The sequence below is a fragment of the Salminus brasiliensis genome, chromosome 22 (assembly GCF_030463535.1).
Source record: "Salminus brasiliensis chromosome 22, fSalBra1.hap2, whole genome shotgun sequence".
Lineage (NCBI taxonomy): Eukaryota > Metazoa > Chordata > Actinopteri > Characiformes > Bryconidae > Salminus > Salminus brasiliensis.
Window position 1 is genome coordinate 4,484,254 of NC_132899.1, and position 20,273 is coordinate 4,504,526.

At 42.1% G+C, this 20,273-nt stretch overlaps 1 protein-coding gene across 2 annotated transcripts in view; it reads left to right on the forward strand.

The window, feature by feature from the left end:
• Nucleotides 1–1,261: 1,261 nt before the first annotated feature.
• Nucleotides 1,262–20,273, forward strand: part of LOC140544112 (uncharacterized) — a 19,828-nt gene continuing 816 nt past the window's right edge. The window contains exons 1-4 of one of the 2 annotated variants that reach the window (XM_072667491.1): nt 1,262–1,315; nt 6,913–7,047; nt 10,876–11,220; nt 17,986–18,113. In XM_072667491.1, coding sequence (XP_072523592.1) covers nt 6,975–7,047; nt 10,876–11,220; nt 17,986–18,113 — 546 coding nt within the window. In that variant the 5' untranslated portion in view covers nt 1,262–1,315; nt 6,913–6,974. Of the gene's footprint in view, nt 1,316–6,904; nt 7,048–10,875; nt 11,221–17,985; nt 18,114–20,273 lie in introns of those variants that run through there. The other variant, XM_072667492.1, reaches the window with a different exon arrangement.

Consider the following 20,273-nt stretch of genomic DNA (forward strand, 5'->3'; position numbering starts at 1 on the left):
TTTTTAGGATTTTTGGTATTTGTTTCGTTTGTGTTCCTCCAGTAAGTTTTTCATTTTAAAAGTTATGCAAATATTCGGAAACAATCCACCTGCTACATTGGACTCGTTAAAATGGTACAAGTAAGTGAGCAATGTCACTTTAGTCACTATAGTTTACAGAAGACTGACCGCTAGGCTCACCTGCTGCCTGAGTCAGACTAGCTGCCCACTCTCCTGCTACTGCTACCTGCCTACCATGGATTTGCTATTATTATTATTATTATTATTATTATCACCACCTTTAACCAGCATTATTTTCATTACTCTTACCATTACTCTACTATGAGCAGTTGAACAGTCTTATTTAGTTCTGACCAAAGGAGGGTAGGTCACCCCTGTAAGTCTTGCTTGCTCCCGAGGTTTATGGTTATAGCTACTCGTAGTTCTGTTTTAGAGTCTCTTAAAAGGTCTAATAAAGAAAGCTCACACTTGCATCCAGCCTCGAAACACCAACTGTTACAGTCCTATTTCTATGTTTCACTCGTATTTGAATATTTATAGATTTGAATTAAAAGTTAAAATGTTTTATTAATGTGATCATGAGCATTATGTACAGTGCAACATACTGTATAGGAAACCTACATCAACATAATGGAAGTTAATGCTTTTATTGCCAGGGACTGATGAGGACATGGCAGGTTTTGTAGCGTGGCGGTCAGCAAACGAGGCGTTGTTCACCGGCAGGTGCAGTACCGCTCAGAAGGGATTTGAGGAACACTTGTAACGTTGACCATTACATGTACAGATTAACATTTTTATTAAGATATTATGATATTGATGGGGTAAACTGCACTGTCCGTGCCACAGATTATATCATTTTGGTCAGCTGTTCTGCTTTTACTGATTTGCCACTTTTTTTTTCAATGAGAGAATTGATCATGATGCATGCCCTGATCAGTATTGTTTTTATTTTTGCCAAAATGTTAATTAATCATCATAAACTAGTAAAATTCTATCAGTAAATTGGATACAATCACTCTCTAAAATCACTCTTAGGGTGACCATCAGTTTAGGCATGGTGTGTTACATGTAGGAGTTCAGGGTCCCCCAAAATTGTGCAACCACTGCAGTGTCCTGAAACACTCTAACTCCTCCGCACTGGTTTCCTCTCCCTCTGTGTCCCCAAGAGAGTCTCCAACCCCCCCCCCCCCCCCCCCCCAAAAAAAAAAGGAAGTGGGTGTCAGAGTGGAATGCTTTTCTGAAGGCGATGCAGGATGTGGAGGAAACGAGGGCATTGAGAGGGCAGACATAATAGGAAAGATAGGAGAGTAGAGAGGTAAGTTCATGGGTGGAAGTTCGTGGGCTAGGTGGGTTCCAGGTGGCTCACATGAGTCTCATCCCATATGCTTTTCAGGAGAGTGTGTTAATGCTGCAGCACATGCACACAGTCTAGACATTACAATGCTTCGAACTTTGTGTACAAGGAATGCCTTGTCCAGTTAAAGTGTGCGAACTTGGAAAGAATTCCAGTCACTCACTGAACAGAATAACATCATATGACAACTGGAGGCTGTTGTAATCACAATGGGAAACTCTATTGGGGAGGTTAAAATGTTATATCTAACAAGTGCATCTTTGTTTTTGGCCTTATAAAGCTCTGACTTAGCTCTAAAAGAATGCCGTACTTGTTGATATCAAATCAAATGTATTCATATAGCGCTCTCACAAAGCAGCTTTACAGAAATCAGTAAGAGGACTATAAAGGAGGAAGAGGCAGGAGTGTCAGGTCATCAGGCGGGCCACAGCACTATCAGGGACAGTACACACCCCTAACCCAGCCTCTTCACATTCCTACCATCGGGCCGACACTACAGGAGTGTGAAGTCCAGGACATCCAGACTGATGAACAGTTTCTATCCACAAGCCATCAGGCTTCTGAACACCTTGTGAACACCACCTCCCCTGTCTATGAACTGTGCTTAGTACAATGGTCCACAATTGGTTACTTATATATTATATATACATATTACATATACTTATGTTAAGATTGCAGTTCATTGTGTGGAGAAGTATGTCGTGGATACCTGACATTGTCATGCCTGATTACAGTTAGCAGTTAGTAAGCACTTTACTATTAGTTAAAGAAGCTCTAAATGTGTAGCTACTACAATAACAGAAGACTGGATACTAATTAACATTGAAGGTTGTAATGAGAAGTAATTAATGAGCTATGAGGATACATTTTGTGTTTAGTAAAGAGTCACTTAGGCATTAATTAAGAAACCGTATTGTAAATTGTTACTGATTAGCTCCGTCTTCTAAAATGGCACATTATTGATCCCACCATACCCTAGATGTAAGGTGGTGTCATGGCAATCGCTATTTAGGAGTTAAGTGGAAGCCACAACAACACTACCTACCAAACCAACATGCTCATGTTGGACTTACTTGGGTTTTGAATACATGGGCTCCTGGTGGGCTACATGGTGGCATGAGCTCTGAGTGGGTTTGTGCATATGGTTGGCACTCTCACAAAATTTCTTTACAGGAATTAGTAAAAGTGGTGTGGTGCCTCATTGAGGGCAGATCATGAAGTGTGATGTAGTGGCGGGTTCCAGAATGCTGGATTGACAAAGCCATGAAGTTTGTAGCCTGGCTGAAAAAGACTTGAAAGTGAGAGAACTTTTGTAGGGAAGATGAGATTTGCTCCTTTTTTTCTCAGACTCTCTCACTTTTTGACCAGTGAAGAACCTCATACCAGCTGTGAAGCATGGTGGTGGTAGTGTCATGTTTTGGAAATGATTTGCTTGGACACTTTGCTACCATCGATGAAACCTTAAATATTACTCTGCCTCAGGGAATTCTTCAAGACTATCGAGGGTTCATGAGCTGGTAGTAACTTCAGGCTCCTGCAGATGCATGAGGACAATGGGGCTATAAACACCTGCAGGGTGAGTGACGGGACTCACACGGGACTCATTGTGAAGAGGAGGTACAGAGCATGGAGTGTCTCATTGGATATTGGAAAATGTGTCACAACGCAGATCATTAATGATTGGCTAAACGAAGTGACTGCATTTGGACGTGGCCAAAGATCACAGTGTAAAGGAAGTAGCTAAATCTGCAGGTGTATGGAAGTATACGGTCATATGGGTCTACCAGCAGTGGCAGAAATCCCAGTCTACAGGAAATTCTCACCAGAATTGTGGCTGAAAGACCACCAAAGGATTTCTGCCACTGCTAGTAGACCCATATGACCTACATCCTTCACAATGTGGTCTTTGGCAAAAAGGAGTAATAGTATTTGGGCATGCCAATCATTCACATCTGCTTTGTGACTCATTTTCCACACATCCAATGAGACACTCGCTGCACTGTATCACCTCTTCTCAAACTATGAGTACCATCACACACCCACAGGTATTTATAGCCTGATCATCCTCATGCAGCGTCCTCTGCAGGACCAGGAGTTACTACCACCTTAACCAAGCAAGGCGCTCATTTTTTGCCTGGGACGCTCATACAGATGCAAGTCAGTGAACTTTTTGGAATTTCATGGTTTTCTGCATTAATTTGTCAAGAAATGTGATCTGATCCTCATCCAAGTCAAGCATATTGACAAATACATATTTTCTAAAATATTAATATGAATGCAATTCTGATCATTCATGTCTTCATTGAGAACAATCATAAAAAACTCGTGCTAGTGCATGAAGTATGTGAACCCTTGAGTTAAGGATCTCCAAAAAGCAGACCTGGAGTCGTCTTAAAAATATTAGTTTGGAGGTGTAGACTAGAGCTACTTTGACTGGTAGAAACCAACCAACTTTCTGACCTTGCTCCACACAAGAGGGATACACATATGTGAGCCATGCCTCACCAAAAAGAGCTTTCAGAGGATCTACGATCAAAAATTGCTGGTTTAAACTAAGCTGGAGGTGAATTTTAAAGACCTTAGAAAGTCACCAGTCTCCAGTGAGGCAAGCAATCTACAAATAGAGACAATTTGGGATTGTGGCTACTCTGGGATGAAGCGGGCGCCCAGTCAAAATGACCCCAGGAGCACAACGGAGACTCATTGGTGCAGGCTAACATCTGTGTTTGTGAGTCTACAGTCTGCAAAACCCTGAACAAGCAGTTTGTCTATGACCCGACACAATGAAGATATAAGAATAACATATTACTAAGAATAACATAGCTGGACACTGACATACACAGCGGGACTGGCAAAATGTTTTGTAGACAGATGAAACTAAGATACAAAAAAAAAGGCACTGCACATCACCATGAAAACCCACATCCACTTTGCTGCATCAGGGCCTGGCCAGCTTACTGTCACTGAGGGAAAGATGAATTCCCAAGTGTATCGAAAAATTCTACAGGATAATGTGGGAGTGTCTGTACCTCAGCTGAAACTCTGTAGAAGTTGGGTGATGCAACAGGACAATGACCCGAAACACCAGAGCAAGTCCACAACAGAAAATAAAATCGGCCTGTTGGAGTGGCCAAGTCAGATCCCAGATCTCAACTCTAAAGCAATGTTTTGGACTGACGTGAAGAGAGACATACACATGAGGCATCCAAGAAACATGAAAAGCCAAAGCAGTTCTGCCAGGAAGAATGGGCTAAACTTTCTCCTGAACGATGTGCAGGTCTGATCCACAGCTACAGGTAAAAGTGCACATATTTGTCACTGTACTGCAAAATGTGTCCTCCACATTTAACTCATCTGTGTTAGTAAACACACACATGAACTAGGGGCAGTGAGTACACACACACACACACACACACACACCCAGAGCGGTTGGCAGCCAACTCCAGCACCCGGGGAGAAGAGAGGGTAAAGGGCCTTGCTCAAGGGCCCAACAGTGGCAGCTTGCCATGCCCAGGAATTGAACCTACAACCCTGTTATCGACAGCCCGGCACTCTAACTGCTGAGCCACCACTGCCCCTGGTTAAGGATGTGCCTGGTTGAGGTTATTGCTGCAGAGGGGAGGGGTCAACCAGCTATTAATTCCATGGGTTTTGTGTGTGATTATTTTAGGCACATTATATTTGTTAATATGCTTGACTTGGATGAGGATCAGATCACATTTTGTGACAAATTAGTGCAGAAAACCATAAAATTCCAATGGGTTCACATACTTTTTCTTGCCACTGCGCATATATATATATATATATATATATATATATATATATATATATATATAACTTAAATCTGGCATTTAAAACCTGACCTTTCTTTCCTTCTGTGTAAAATCAAATATATCATCCTGCTCCCTCCCTATCTCATGCTTGCCGACCTTTTCACCTGTAGCGCATTGCTTTGGTTTGGGAGTTTAAGGACTTCCCCTGTGATCCCAAGCCCAGCATTACATTGCCTACATTTGGCACTCATTACCAAAACATGGAAAAAGAGAGACACCTACATGGCGTGTGGTGCACAGATAGTGAGGTCGAATTTTTTGAGGGTCTGTCACAAGGCCACCCTTGGCAGGACATCTACCACAGCAGGACAAACTCCTCCTCTTCATCACTACACACACTATAACACCATCCTCGCTCCTCCTGATGGTCCAAGTTATGCTCAGCCTCTGTTTGGCAAAAATAAGGGGTCTGGCTTCAGGTCCCATCAGCTCGAAACCCCCCCAGAACTCCAGCCCAGCATCCTCGAATTCCCCTTCCTTGCCTCAGCCAAGCGAGTGTGATCCTCACTTTGGCAACAAACTGAACAACACTTCGTATGTGCTTGTCCTCATCAGAACAACAGGAGTTTGGACTTTTGGGGACATGGTTTTGTGTAAAAAAGGAAAAAGAAAGGTGTGTTCAGATTTCAGATTCTGCACTTCGACTCCAAGCACCATAACTTCATTTACTGTAGCTCTGAATCCTGCAACAACCTGTCAGGAAGCAAAGAGGAGTTAAAGTGGAAAAAGGTCAAAGGTCAGTTATCTGGAAGTGGTCAGTGTTGTACAGTGGTTTGTATATACAGCACTGAGCCTAATACTGAGAGATTCTTCACTATAGAAACTCAGAACAGATAAAGCAGGTGAACATGAATCCAGTAAAAGGAGAAACAAGAGCTTCTCATTCTGAAGAGAGAAAGTAGTGAGATCTTGTCGGTGAGCTAGTCTGAAGAACAGAGCTCGGTTCCTCCAGGTTTCTCCTGGACGCCCCCCAGTCCAGCCAGCACAGCGTGGAGGATGTGTTCAACTCCATCATCATCAGCAGCAGCAGCAGCAGCAGCAGCAGCAGCTCACCTGATTTACTATCATTAAGCCCTGATTTACCACCAAACCAGGTGTTGATCTGAGGAGAACTCTAAATAACACTAGACTCCATGAGAGGGGAGAACTTTGGAGATGTTCTAATGATGAACACAGTGATGGAGAACCACCACCACTTTTATTAGTGTTTATTCTAATATCAGTGTTTTACTGAGCTGATAAACACTCAATTATGATTATTATACTCTATGTCTCACAGTCCTGTACGTCACAAGTTGATTGCGAGGTGTCCCAGTGGTCAGGAGCATACAACAGTAGACGAGCACCGTATCCCCAGGTCATCCTATAAAAACACTTACTGCCACAGAGGCCTACAACTTTTTAGCTGTTGTTGTTTTTTCTCCTCATGAATATTGGAAATACAGTCTGATATTATGCTGCTTCTCTGTGATACACTAAAACCAGGGCTGTACACAGAGTCTCTGGTTGTTTATCACACGCAGTTTCTGGAGAATTTACAGGAAACAGGTGAAAACATCAGCACTTTCACGTAACCAGTATCGCAAGTCTCATCCTCACATCAAACGCCTCACTCGAGAGGCCCCGAAGCTTTCGTGACTGTCAGCAGAAAGCAGTAACATGGAAACCACATTTCCTGCCAGTGTCAGATGATGGAGGAAGTTTGTTGATGCTCTACTTTTTCAGATGCGCCTAGATGTGGAGGTCACCGTGCATCCTCCAGCAATCTTCAGAGCCGCTGCAGCAGGATGGATCAGACTCTCTTCTGGCTAATTCTGGCCTGCCGCTGCACTCCATCACTTCCCTCCATCACCGAAGAAGGTGAGCTCCACGCTAAACAGCTTCATCTACACTGGCCTTCAGGGCTTCTTATGACTCATATTTCCTCTTCAGAGCGATATTTTAATGCTGCTGCAAAGTAAAGACACTGTGTCCGTAAACAACGATAAAATAGACGGCATTCTAACATACACAATCAGTCAAAAGTTTTAGAACACCCTCAATTTTCCAAGCAATTCAAGTCCAGTGACCTCAAATGGTACAAAGCAGTAAAGTGCCAGGGCTCAAAACCTGAAAACTGAATGTTATATAAATATTTTATATTTTGTTATATATATAAAAAAAGGGAACAAGCCATTGGTTAACCACTTTCTGGTTTGTATTAATGGAGGGAAGTTGAGCTTTTTTATTGATGCAAACATTGTACAATGAGCAAACCCCTCCGGAGAGCAGAGTTACTGCCCCCTTTACTGCAGTATTTACCCAAAACTGCTCTCACTGTTCAGACTGCTCTCATAATGACTACACTAAGACCCTGAATACAGGTAGAACCACAGGTAGAGCACGCTCTCAACTCTCAACTCTCAATGCTGTTGTATCAGACGTGAGTCCATCAGCAGATGTATTGTAAACTGAAGGAAGCTGAACAGGCTTGGCACAGGAAGAGGTCTGATACAACAGCATCAGAAGACTGTGTCCGACAGTCAACAACACCTTGTAGCTCAGGTTTCTGACACTCTCAGTTTCAGCTGAGAAGACGCAGAGCTGCAGGTCGGACAGGCGGAGTCTCAGTAGAAAAGCCATTGCTAAGATGGTAAAATAGGAACCACAGGCTTGGCTTGGGCCATGCAGCACTGCCAGTGGACAATAATGAGGGCGTTCTGAAACTTTTCACCAGTAGTGTAGGCGTGTTGATGGTATAACAGCTGAATTAGGGGCTACACTGCTTAGGGGACTGTTGTTCCTTGTCTCTAGAGCTGTGATTTATGAGAGCGATCTTAAAAAGAAAGGGTCCTGTGGGCGATGCAACTGAATTTTTGGTTTCATAAAAAACAATAGAGTGTGGGTGAGTGTAGGTCCAGAAAGTTAAAATCCCAGGGTGGATGTTTACTTTCAGGACCTAAAGTTTTCATTTTTACAAGCTAAGCTCTGAACAGAGCTCTCCAGGCAGCTGGAGCAAAATCCTGGGGCGGATTTTTACTTTTTGGACTTTTAGTTTTCCATCTCTTGTCAGAGTGAAGAACCTTTTAGTGGTTAATAAGTGGTTCTTCTATGGCATCGCTAAAATAACCATCTGTATCACCTTCATCCTTCATAAAGTTTCCATTTTTACTTGCTAAGTTCTGAAAAACAGAGCTGTCCTGGTAGTTGGAGCAAAATCCTGAAGCAGATTTTGACTTTCAGGACCTATATTTTAAATCTCTTGTCAGAGTGAAGAACCTTTCAGTGGTTTAATGGTTAATCCCTTTATGGTTGATGATAAAGTTCTCTAAAGGTTTCACATTTCTCTATTACAAACATGGTCCTTTATGGTTTCTTCTATGGCATCGCTAAAATAACCATCTGTATCACCTTCATCCTTCATAAAGTTTCCATTTTTACTTGCTAAGTTCTGAAAAACAGAGCTATCCTGGTAGTTGGAGCAAAATCCTGGGGCGGATTTTTACTTTCAATACCTGATTTTTCTCACCCCTGTCAGAGTGAAGAACCTTTTAGTGGTTAATAAGTGGTTCTTCTATGGCATCGCTAAAATAACCATCTGTATCACCTTCATCCTTTATAAAGTTTCCATTTATACTGGTAGTTGTCTATCTGTTGTGGTTGGTGTGGCAAGACTCCTAACACTACATTGGCCCACATCTGTAATACAAGTCACCTTGTAAGTGGCTCTGGATCTCTTGTCAGAGTGAAGAACCTTTTAGTGGTTTAATGGTTAATCACTTGATGATTGATGATAAAGGTCTCTAAAGGTTTCACAAACATGGTTCTTTATGGAACCACTGGAAGGGGTTCTTCTATGCCTTCGCTCAAATAACCATCTACATCACCTTCATCCTTCATAAAGTTTCCATTTTTACAAGCTAAGCTCTGAAAAACAGACCCTTAAAATGGCACGTTGCCCTATTCGCTGTAACTTCCACTGTTAGCTTTATAAACCATGAAACCGAGACTCCTCTGACTCACATCTGCACTCCTTATCAATCCTATCTGCTCTCAGTGATGACGTTTGAGGTTTTGTGATTTTCTGAGAAGGCTGAATCAGTGTGTCAATGTTTTGAGTCGTCTTTTTCAGGCGAATTTTATAGCCCCTTCTTTTCTCAAGCTACTGAAATTTTCAAGTGATTCCCATTTCTCCTCAGTCTTCATGATTTCTGATTAGTGACTCAAAAGGTGCAGGCTAAGGAGGAGTAGATATTTAATAATCTTATGTATTTTAATATTTTGCATTTTGTCTTTCTTCATTTTTTGAAAGCAAAGTAAATCAAATCTTGTCTTTTTGTTGTTTTGTTAGTTTTGTGTTTGCTATTTTCACCCTTTGCACATTTTTTAAGATGCAAAATACAATTTTAGTATATAAACATATATTAAAAGTTATACATTTTTTAAGTTTCTTGTAAAGTTACTTTTTAAAAGATACAATATGGCTCTTTAACCCTTTAAACCCTAAACATCTGTATGTGGGCTTTCTCAAACGACTTGCCACATAATAATTTCAAAGCAGTAAATGAAAACTTAACCCTAAAAAAAGAATAATATGATAAAAAATTATTATATAAAAATTATATGACATAAATTATATATAAACATTATATCTATACATTATAATAAAAATAATATGACTTGTATGTAGCTGTATGTGTATTGTTATTGGGTTCACCTCATAATGCAGGGTGGATGGGGCCTCCTAAGTACATGCTAACTCAAAAGCGTTCTGTTTAGTAATGAAAATGGTTACTATAACCTTGTATCTCCAAATAAGTATCTTTACAATAGAAGGAACCCGATAAAGTGTTCATCCAGTGTAAAGTGGTCCTGGAGGAGCGTTGTTTCGTTTCACTGTGTACTTTGTACTTTGTACTTTGACGACTTGAAGAGTAAAAACAACAAAAACAGCACAAATAGAGACACGGTTTTATTCCAACAGCCAGGGGCGCTCTGCTTGTCGAAGTAGGGCACACACAGAATATAAAGGGGCACAGCTGGAAAACCCAGGTCTTTAAAAATCAGTAGGTTACTGTTATATTGGGGAGATCACTATGCTCAAAATAGATAAACACGATACATATAATATAATATAATATAATACATATAATAAAATAACACATAACAGCTGCATTTATAGTACGACAACCCAAACAGCCCCCTTTCTGCTTAAAACTGTTATCTGCCTGTTAGTACTATATTAGTACTGTGCTGTTTAAATTTCAATAATAAGTTCCTTACATTATAATTATTATCATCATTTATTCACATTATTTGAGCAGTTGATTTGAGTAGTTGTCATTTCTGCAAATAAATAAATAAATAAATGCTCTAAATAGTAAATATTTTATTTGGAATTTAGGGGAAATGTTGTCCATGGTTTATTAAATACAATGCAAATGTTAATTTCTCTAAACACACTGCCTATAAATAGTAAAATCAGAGAAACTGATCATATAGGTTGCTCTCTTCATTATGTATATATATATATATATATATATATATATATATATATATATATATATATATATATATATACATACATATATATCTCCAAACTTATATCATGTCTCCAAACTTTTGATGTTTAATAAATGTAAACAAGAAAGCCATGTGTTGTCTAGACTGCACACAGGTCCAACCCCCTCTCTCTGTATTATTTGGCAGATGATCCCAAAGTCTTCCAGACCCCACCAGCCATCGTCCTGTCCCAGCTCAACTCCACGGCCGAGCTGCGCTGCTCCACCACGTCCACAAAGCCCATCGGCCTGTATCTGAAGCAGCGCTACCCCAAAGAGCGAGAGCTATTCTATCTTTATATACCAAAAAATACTACGACAATCAACCAGAACTTTAAGCATCGCCTGTCAGTCAAAGGCCAGTGCTGTGACTTCACCCTGCAACTGTCTGAGCTGCAGATCAGAGACACAGATGGCTACTACTGTGAATGGCTGTTTACGGAGCCACAGCTCAACTTCAAACAAGCCAGTGAGACGGTCATCGTTGTGAGAGGTACAGTGTTGCCATGACTACACAGAATTAAACCAATACAATATTATGTTTTTATGACAAATATTTATATATATATATATATATATATATATATATATATATATATATATATATATATAGCACAGAATCGTTCACAGCTCTGCTCTTCTACTGATGGATCCCACTGTATGCATCCCGAATAAGAAAAGACTGGAAAACCTGTCATAAAAACTGTGTATAAAAGTTTGTCTTGGGGAAGGTTGGTAAATAAGGCCCAATATGAGCCCAATTATGACTGGCTTCAGTCTGAATAACACTTAATTTAAAACTGATGCTAGTCCCAGCATTCTCATCCTCCCAGACCTCCCAGCACCATAAATCGTAACACATACATCATCATAGGTTTCAGTCATATCTCACTAACAGACAACAGGTTCCCCCTAAAGGTATAAACAAGACAGGGAGTACCCCAGGATTCCATCCTTGGTCCCCTCTGTTTCATATTATACACTTCACCTGCAGGCCAAACCATTCCCAATCAGGCTTTTGAAGTGTGTTGAAGTTGAAAGGGAGTAGAAGAGGCTGTCCCGAGGGGCATTTATCAGAGCTGGGGTTTTAGCTTGTAGCCTAGCCCTGATAGCCAGCCATTCCTTGGCTTTAGCTTTTCGGCTTGGAATATGAGGAACACCTGGTTCATGTAGCAACCCATATTCTCATGACTAGCAGAGTCAAGAGGTGATGAGCTGAAGTGTCTGTGGTGTTTTGCTGCAGTACAGCTTTGAGTAGGCTTCGGAAGGCTTTCTCTGGTGGGCTGGGTGGGTGTAAATCAAGGAATTGTCAAAAACAGTGTTTGAGGTTTGTCAGTTTCGATGAACTCTCATTATTCAGCCAAGATCCATTCTAGGACACCATTAAGTCCCCAGACCCTCATTAAGACTGCTTTTTGCAATATTGCAAAATTGCAGTCATTTTGGCTGTAACTGGCTGTAGATCATCCAACTCTCAGCAGAGTCCAGAGTCACTGGCTTTCCTAAATCCCCCCACCCCAACAACTAAAACATGACAGTATGATTATACGTTTTCACAGTTGGAAATGAGCCAGAGTACTTTTCTGTTTTCTGGTTCACACGTGTGTTTTCTTCTTTCCTGTTAGGTTCTTCCTACATCAGCTTCAGTGGTTACCTATATCTTCTCAGATCTAGTGTTAAATCCTCCTGCTACCTTTCCAATCTATTTATGGTCTTGCCTCTGGTCTGGTCCCAGGCACTAGACTCTCGTTTGTTGCTGGCAGACCTTTCAGTCTGTGGTCTGTGATAGTGGTCAGGTCTTGGCTTCGTCTGGGTTCCTTGAGTGATGCTATAGAAGAACTGAGTCTGAGTCTGAAGGACCTTTACACTGGGAAAGAGCTTTTGCGGGTTCTCACACTCACACTATAAGCTCTATTATAAACATGCTTCTTTACGGAACCAATTGTGGTTCTTCTATGGCATCTAAAGGCCTTTGTAGCACCTTTATTTTTAGCGATTGTGTATCTTAAAAAAATTGAATATCATTAAAAAAAGAAAAAAGTTATTATTAAGTTATTATTATTAGTTGTTATTATTAGTCATTATTATAAGTTATTGTCATATTTTATATTAATTACATTTAAAGTGACATATTTCAAACTTTTTTTGTTTTTCATGTTGATAAAGTTTAAGTTATTAATTTATTCAAATCCAAAATTCATTTATATTTCATAGAAATGATTAAATAAATGATGTTTAATGTTTAGAAATATTAATGTATAATTTATATATTATAACCAAAAGCCATACTGATAAAAAAAAAATATTTTACACTAAATAAATATAAAAAATTGCAGTTTACATTGTTGTTGATTTTAAATAATTTTTTTTATTCAATTTTTAGGCAATAACCCAATCCACTCCTTAGTTCTCTCCCCCCATTACACATGAACCTCATCCCATAAACTGGGAGGGTGAGGACCGACACATGCTCAGCCAGCCATTGCCTCTTTACCAACTGTTGCAGATGCAACATCATCTGGTAACCATTCTCTCAGGAAAGCTTCGGGTCCCAAGCTCTAAAGCATCAGCTAGCAGACGCCTGTGCCTAAGGAGATGTGGGGAGAGAGAGAGAGCGCCATCTACCCTCCCTGAGAGAGCAAGGCCAATTGTGCTCTCTCAGGCTCCGGCTGCTGATGGCAGGCAGTATGACCCGGGATTCGAACCAGTTTTCATGATGTTCTGACTCTTTGAGACACACTAGTACACTTAAAGTTTATCGTCTCCAATCTCTCCATCAGCTTCTTCCTCAGGTCAATTTAAAATACTCCTGAAAATAAAGGTGCTACAAAAGGTTCTTTGAGTGATGCTATAGGAGAACCACTTTTGGTTCCATAAAGAAGCAGCCTGTTTGAAGTAGTGATCATAGCGTGAGTGTGAAGAACCTTGTTGAAGGTTTAAGGAGCTTTCACATGATGTTTCCTTCTCAATTTGAACATTCTTCACACTCACAAGTGGTTCTTCCAAAAGTGGCATTGCTCAAGGAAATCCCAAAAAACCCAAGACCCGACCACCCTTACAGACCACCAATGACCCCATTCAGCTAGCAATTCTAGAATAGCCCAGTAGAGTGGTGATGTTCTTTGGGCAGTGTTGACAGTAACTGGCTCACAGTGTAACTGGCTCACAGTGTAACTAGCGACGCTGTTAGCTTGGCTGCCCTCAGGGGCTTCACACATATTTAAGGAAGCGGCTTTTTCTGCCATGGGGCACAGTAGCAGCTTAGTAAACCACAAAGCTTCCCCATTACTGACTTTTGATATGATGAGAACTTCCTTTGTAGCTTCTACAGTCCAGAATAGCATCCCGGAGAATACTTGCAATGCAGGCTCAACAGGGGCTTTTAGATCCAGATTTTAGGACATGGTGTTCTTCAACATATTTAAACATCTGAGGTGATCTAACTAAACTCCCACAGCTGAAGAAACATCTTTAATCATGAATGGAATTAATAGAAATTTAATTTTTAATTTTTGTGAGGAAAAAGCTCAGCCCCCCCAACACACATTTATTACTTACTTATACACTTAGGCCCCGATCTTACCCCCTGTACAAGGCGTGTCACAATGCTTGTTGCTATCTTCCACCCCGTCAACAGTCTATTTTCACTCCTTCTTCCTGTGTCGTTTAAACAGCAGCGCTGCTTGTGAATATATTTACACCTATAGGTGCGGTGGTCTCAAATGAGGGGTATTCAGGTCAGTTTCTGGAGTATTGCTGTGTATCTCGGCAGCGGAAAACACAGGAGGAGCTCCACTGACTGAAAACAGCCTAGACAGACAGTCAACAGTCAGACGCTCGTATATCCCCCCACGATTTACACCACTGAAATAGCAACCCGCCAAGGTCAGCCTGACCGCACCTGGCTCTTAAAGGGATGGCGAGAGATACGCTGATTGGTTTATTAGTGCACGTTACGCCCAAAACAAACACACCCAAGATTCATTAAGAGACTCAGTACATGACTTTTGTACATTTCGATCCAAGCAGGCCATACGTTTCCCATTGTTACCATAGCAAAGACACACAGACACGCCCCCTAAATCAAGTGACGCTGGCTGCTCACCAAACGATCGCTAACATTGGGCCCTTAGTCTGGTCTGCTCTTGATGGAGCGGTGAAGAAGATTACCACCATGGCCAGATCCAGAGAGCTCTCTGAGGCCTTCGGAAAGAAGGGTGGGGATGTAGAGGAGTCTGAGAAGGGGTTTAGGAGGATCTCAGAAGAGTTAGAAATCGGCCACCGTTCCACTGTCCACTAAATCATCTACAAGTGGAACAGCTGACCAGCATGGCCAGGTCAGGCCGTCCTAGCAAGTTCAGCTCAAGAGCAGAGCCTCAAGATGATTCTCCTGTCCAAAGCATGTTGTTCCAGAAGTCCAGGGTCTTTGCCTCTGTGATCTCGGTCTAACTTTAGTCTTATTCTGATGTCCAGATGTTTAAATATGAGAGTTTCAGGTAGTGTCCTAACTGTTCCACATGACTGGATGTTGCTTTGTGAAGTACCTCTAGGGTTTGTAATCAGAAGGAAACTCCACATCAGACATGATCCACCATATCCAGATCCACCATGAACTTTCTTACGTTCATCTATGGCCAGAGGTGCTGCCAGGTAGAGACAAAATCCCCCCCCACTCGCTCCGGCACCCCGTCTGTGACTGCCTCTGAATAGTTCACTGCAGCATCTCTTTGCTCTCTGCTCTTCTCAATTCGGGCTGATGTTCACATCAGGGTCACCATATTTTGGTTACACACCACATGTCTCTGCGGACACTTGAACATCCACTGTGGTCAGGGCTTCGAGTAGGCCTAGGTTATAATGTGGTAATGTGTGTGTGTGTGGGGGGGGGTGTGTGAAGGTGGACGGGGGTTAAATACCTCTAAAACCATGCAGCTAGGCTAATAGTCCATGAACATTAATAAGCATTCGCAGCCTGCATGACCCCATCAGCTCTCTGCAGCTCGACCCACGAGTCTCACGAGTCACTTTTACCACCCTGTTACACAACATTTTAATATATTCAATCCCAATAGAAATACATAAATCAGTTAAAATTAGTTTAGAATAGAGTAGAATTCGAATATTTGACCCACCTGGTTTTACTGAGACAAATCCACTGGATTTCTGTGAAGAACTGGAGCAGTTTGACCAATGGTTGCATGTAGAAGCAGGTATATATGTAGAGCAGGTGTGTGGGTGAGAAGGCGGGGCTTAAAGAGACAAGCAGCGGCAGCTTGTCGAGCCCAGGTATCAAACCCACAACCCTGTCATCAGTAGCCTGGTGCTCTAACCGCTGAACCACCACTGCCCCAGGCAACCCCATAGCAACGTCATAGCAACCACTGAGTAATGCCATAGCAACCACCTGGGAAACCATAGCAACTGCCTTGCAACACCCTATCGACCACTAAGCAGCACCATAACAACCACCTGACATTCAGTAGCAACCATTTAGCAACACCGGAGACACCATATACCATACACCTCTTAGTAACAACACAGCAACCACCTGTGATGCCATAACAACTTCCTAGCAACACCTTTTATTTTTCTATCACTCAACAACACCATTGTAACCACCTGGAATACCATAGCCATCATCTAGCAACACCTTCAGAACTACTTTTTAGTACCATAGCAACACTGTAGCAACCACCATAGCAACCATGTAGCAACACTTTAGCCACCTTTTAGTAACACCACAGCGACCACCTGTGATGCTAGAGCAACTGCCTAGCAACACCTTTTACTTTTATAAACACTATGCAACACCACTGTAACCACCTGGAATACCATAGCCATCATCTAGCAACACCATCACAATTACTTTGCAGCACCATAGCAACCCCCTAGCAACCACCATAGCAACCATTTAGCAACACTATAGCCACCTCTTAGTAACACCACAGCAACCACCTGTGATGCCATAACAACTTCCTAGCAACACCTTTTGTTTTTCAATCACTCAGCAACACCATTGTAACCACCTGGAATACCATAGCCATCCTCTAGCAACACAGTCAAAATTACTTTGCGGCACCATAGCAACCAGCTAGCAACCACCACAGCAACTATTTAGCAACACCATAGCCACCTCTTATTAACACCACAGCGACCACCTGTGATGCCATAGCAACTGCTTAGCAACACCTTTTACTTTTACAATCACTAAGCAACATCCCCACAACCACTTGAATTACCATAACCGTCATCTAGCAACACCTTCAGAACTACTTTGCAGTACCATAGCAACAATTTAGCAACATCATAGCCACCTCTTAGTAACACCACAGCAACTACCTGTGATGCCATAGCAACTGCTTAGCAACACCTTTCACTTTTACAATCACTAAGCAACACCACTGCAACCACCTGGAATACCATAGCCATCCTCTAGCAACACAGTCACAATTACTTTGCAGCACCATAGCAACCACCTAGCAACCACCATAGCAACCATTTAGCAAGACCATAGACACTTCTTAGTAACATCACAGCGACCATCTGTGATGCCATAGCGACTGCTTAGCAACACCTTTTACTTTTACAATCGCTAAGCAACACCACAGCAACCACCTGGAAAACCATAGCCATCATCTAGCAACACCTTCAGAACTACTTTGCAGTACCATAGCAACACCATAGCAACCATTTAGCAACACCACAACCACCTCTTATTAACACCACAGCGACCACCTGTGATGCCATAGCAACTGCTTAGTGTACTGTGTGCTCTGTACAGCTCTGTCAATCATAATTGTTAATCAATCAATTTACTATTCTGATATTTTGAATCATCTCACAGAGCCACTCATCACTCGACTGTTATATGACACGTCAAAACACCAAGAGGAAGGAATTGGTCAAATATATTAGCTTCAGAAAGGTCATACCCTGTCAGCTCTGACTAATCCTCTCCACCACAGCTCGCTGTCGTAGCACAGCAGTCTCCAAACTAGCTTCTCTACAACCTTTGACAAAAACATGCAGAACGTAGGAGCTGCCAGACGGAGATAACAGCAAGCAGAGAGCAGCTGTACCCTGTTCACCCTCTACCACCAAGAGGAACTTGTCATTCTCAGGCCTGGGAATGAGCTCAGCCTTGCTCTGATGTCTGACGTTCAACTCTCAGAAGTGTTTGTGAAGCTCAGTATCTCTAGTATCTCTAGCTATCTTCTGACGTATGTGCGAATAAGTCAGCTTGTTCTTTTCATTTCAGACGGAGATCCAGAAGAGGAGTGCAACAAGCGCCGCATGGTTCATCACATGCTCCTCATGATCAGCGTGGCTATAACGGCCACCATGTTCATCATATGCGTTTGTCTGCTCATATGGAGAGTCCAAAACGTAAGGCTGAGTAAAGATCTTACCCTCTCCAGATCTCCAGATAGTCACAGTAGCTTAATTCATGATGGTGAAGTTCTACTGGAGTCTTTAGGGACCAGGCTTTCGCTTTGTAAGCCTGGTGTGCCAGTTAGCGGTAAGCTCAGAGGAAGTTCGCTGCCTGTAACTGCTGGTACTGCTCGCCCCAGTCAGGAAATGCAGAAGTAGGCCTTGCTTTGCAGGTTTTGAGAAATCAAGGAAGCCTTTGAGAACTGAAAGAAGCTGCATCAAGCGTAAGGCAACTTGCTGAAAAAGCTGAGGTTTAATTCATGACATTGCATCAGTACAGGTCAGACTAGCCCCCCCCATTGGATCCCATTACTGTAAGGGTGTTTTCACACCTGACCAATTTATGGTCCATTGGTTCGAACTGTGGTTTGCAGCACCTTTCACACCTACTATTTTGGTTTGGACCAAACAGGATAGGTGTGAAAGCACCGTAAGAGCAGGGTGAACATTAGTAGAACAGGTAGAACGATGGGTTAGAGGGGTATAAAGCCCCCCAGCAGCATTGAGCTGTGGAGCAGTGTAAGAACTGTGTTCTCTGGAATAATGGTGGTGCTGCTCCATCCACTACTTTTGGGATGAGTTGGGGAGTTAAGGAAGATGAGGTGGGGTGGTGATCATCACCCAACATGTAACACCCTTGTTGATTTCAATTAATGATCTACAAGCTGGACCGACTAGGTCTGTCTAATAATAGAGTGGACAGACACAGTGTTTAAGCACTCCAGCATAACACACACTACTAACACACACACTCGCCACCACCATGTCAGTCAGTGTCACTGCAGTGCTGGAAATGAATGACCCACCACCCACATACTACCTGCCCGCTCTGTGGTGGTCAGCCCTGTGGTGTCCTGACCACTGAAGAACAAACAGGGTGAAAGGAGGCTAACTACCAAAGTATGCAGAGAAACAGATGGACTGCAGAAACCGTGAGAGTGCTTGCAGCACAGTAGTGTTGCTATGATATAGCTGTTGGTTGCTAGGTCGCCACTGGGAGGCTGCTAATGTGTTGCTATGGTGTGGTAAAATGTGGGGTGCTAAAACGTTGGCTGAATTGAAGGTTGGTCCAGACGCTCATGCAGTATGTTTGGCTAATAGAGATGCGTCCACAAACTTTTGTCTAAATTGAGTCTGTGATTATAGACTCATAGACTCTCTATATATTGATATATGAGAGTGTAGAAACAAGGAGGTGGTGTTAATGAAGTGGCTGGTCAGTGTATGTCATGATAAGACATAATGTATGTCGATGATTTCACTGATTTCAGTGTTTTCAGTCAAAATAACATAAAAGGTCAAGTTAAATTTACGTAAGAAGACATGAAATAACGTAAGACATGAAGGATCCAAGACCCCCAGTGAGCCCCAACGGCAACAGTGGCAAGGAGAACCTCCCTCAGAGCTGGAGGAAGAAACCTTGGGAGGAACCAAGACTCACAAGGGGGACTCGACCCGTCCTCCTCTGATCAGAACTATTTATTAATTATTGATTATAAAAGTTACCAACCTGCTCTGATCATAATCATAATATAATTATCATGGTATAGATAGTTCATAGTGGTGATATTAATAGTGGCAGATAGTTAGATAGAGTCCATTTAGGTTTGAACGTGGTCATTAAACAGGTAGCAGTGGTAGGCGGGTGAGCCACTGGTCTGGTATGGGTGGTGGTGGTGGGTGGGGGGCCTAATGGTCGGACTGGTAGGTGGCAGCTGGTCTGACGCAGGTAGAGGGGACCTCAGCAGGCAATCTTCCAGCAGGTCGGGCTGGGTGGCCATTTACTTAGAGAAGGTAAAAAGAGAGAGAGAGTTAGTTCTGTCCAGTTTTTTGACAGTATGGGCATCCTACTTTACCGAGTTTAGTCAGTTGAGGTTTTGTGGCGTTTTTTTTACATTGAATTTTTTAATTGTGTAAAAGACTGTGTAGCCTTTTTAAAATGATGTGGTGCTGATAAATATGGCATTACGATTATAGTAAATCTTTATAGTATAGTATATTCATCAAATATAAAAAAGCTCATTGCTGTCATCTCCAAAATCACAGCATTTCAGGAAACAATACAAATGTTCACAAGATTTTATTCCCAGTCGTTTCGGAGCATTTCTATTGGTC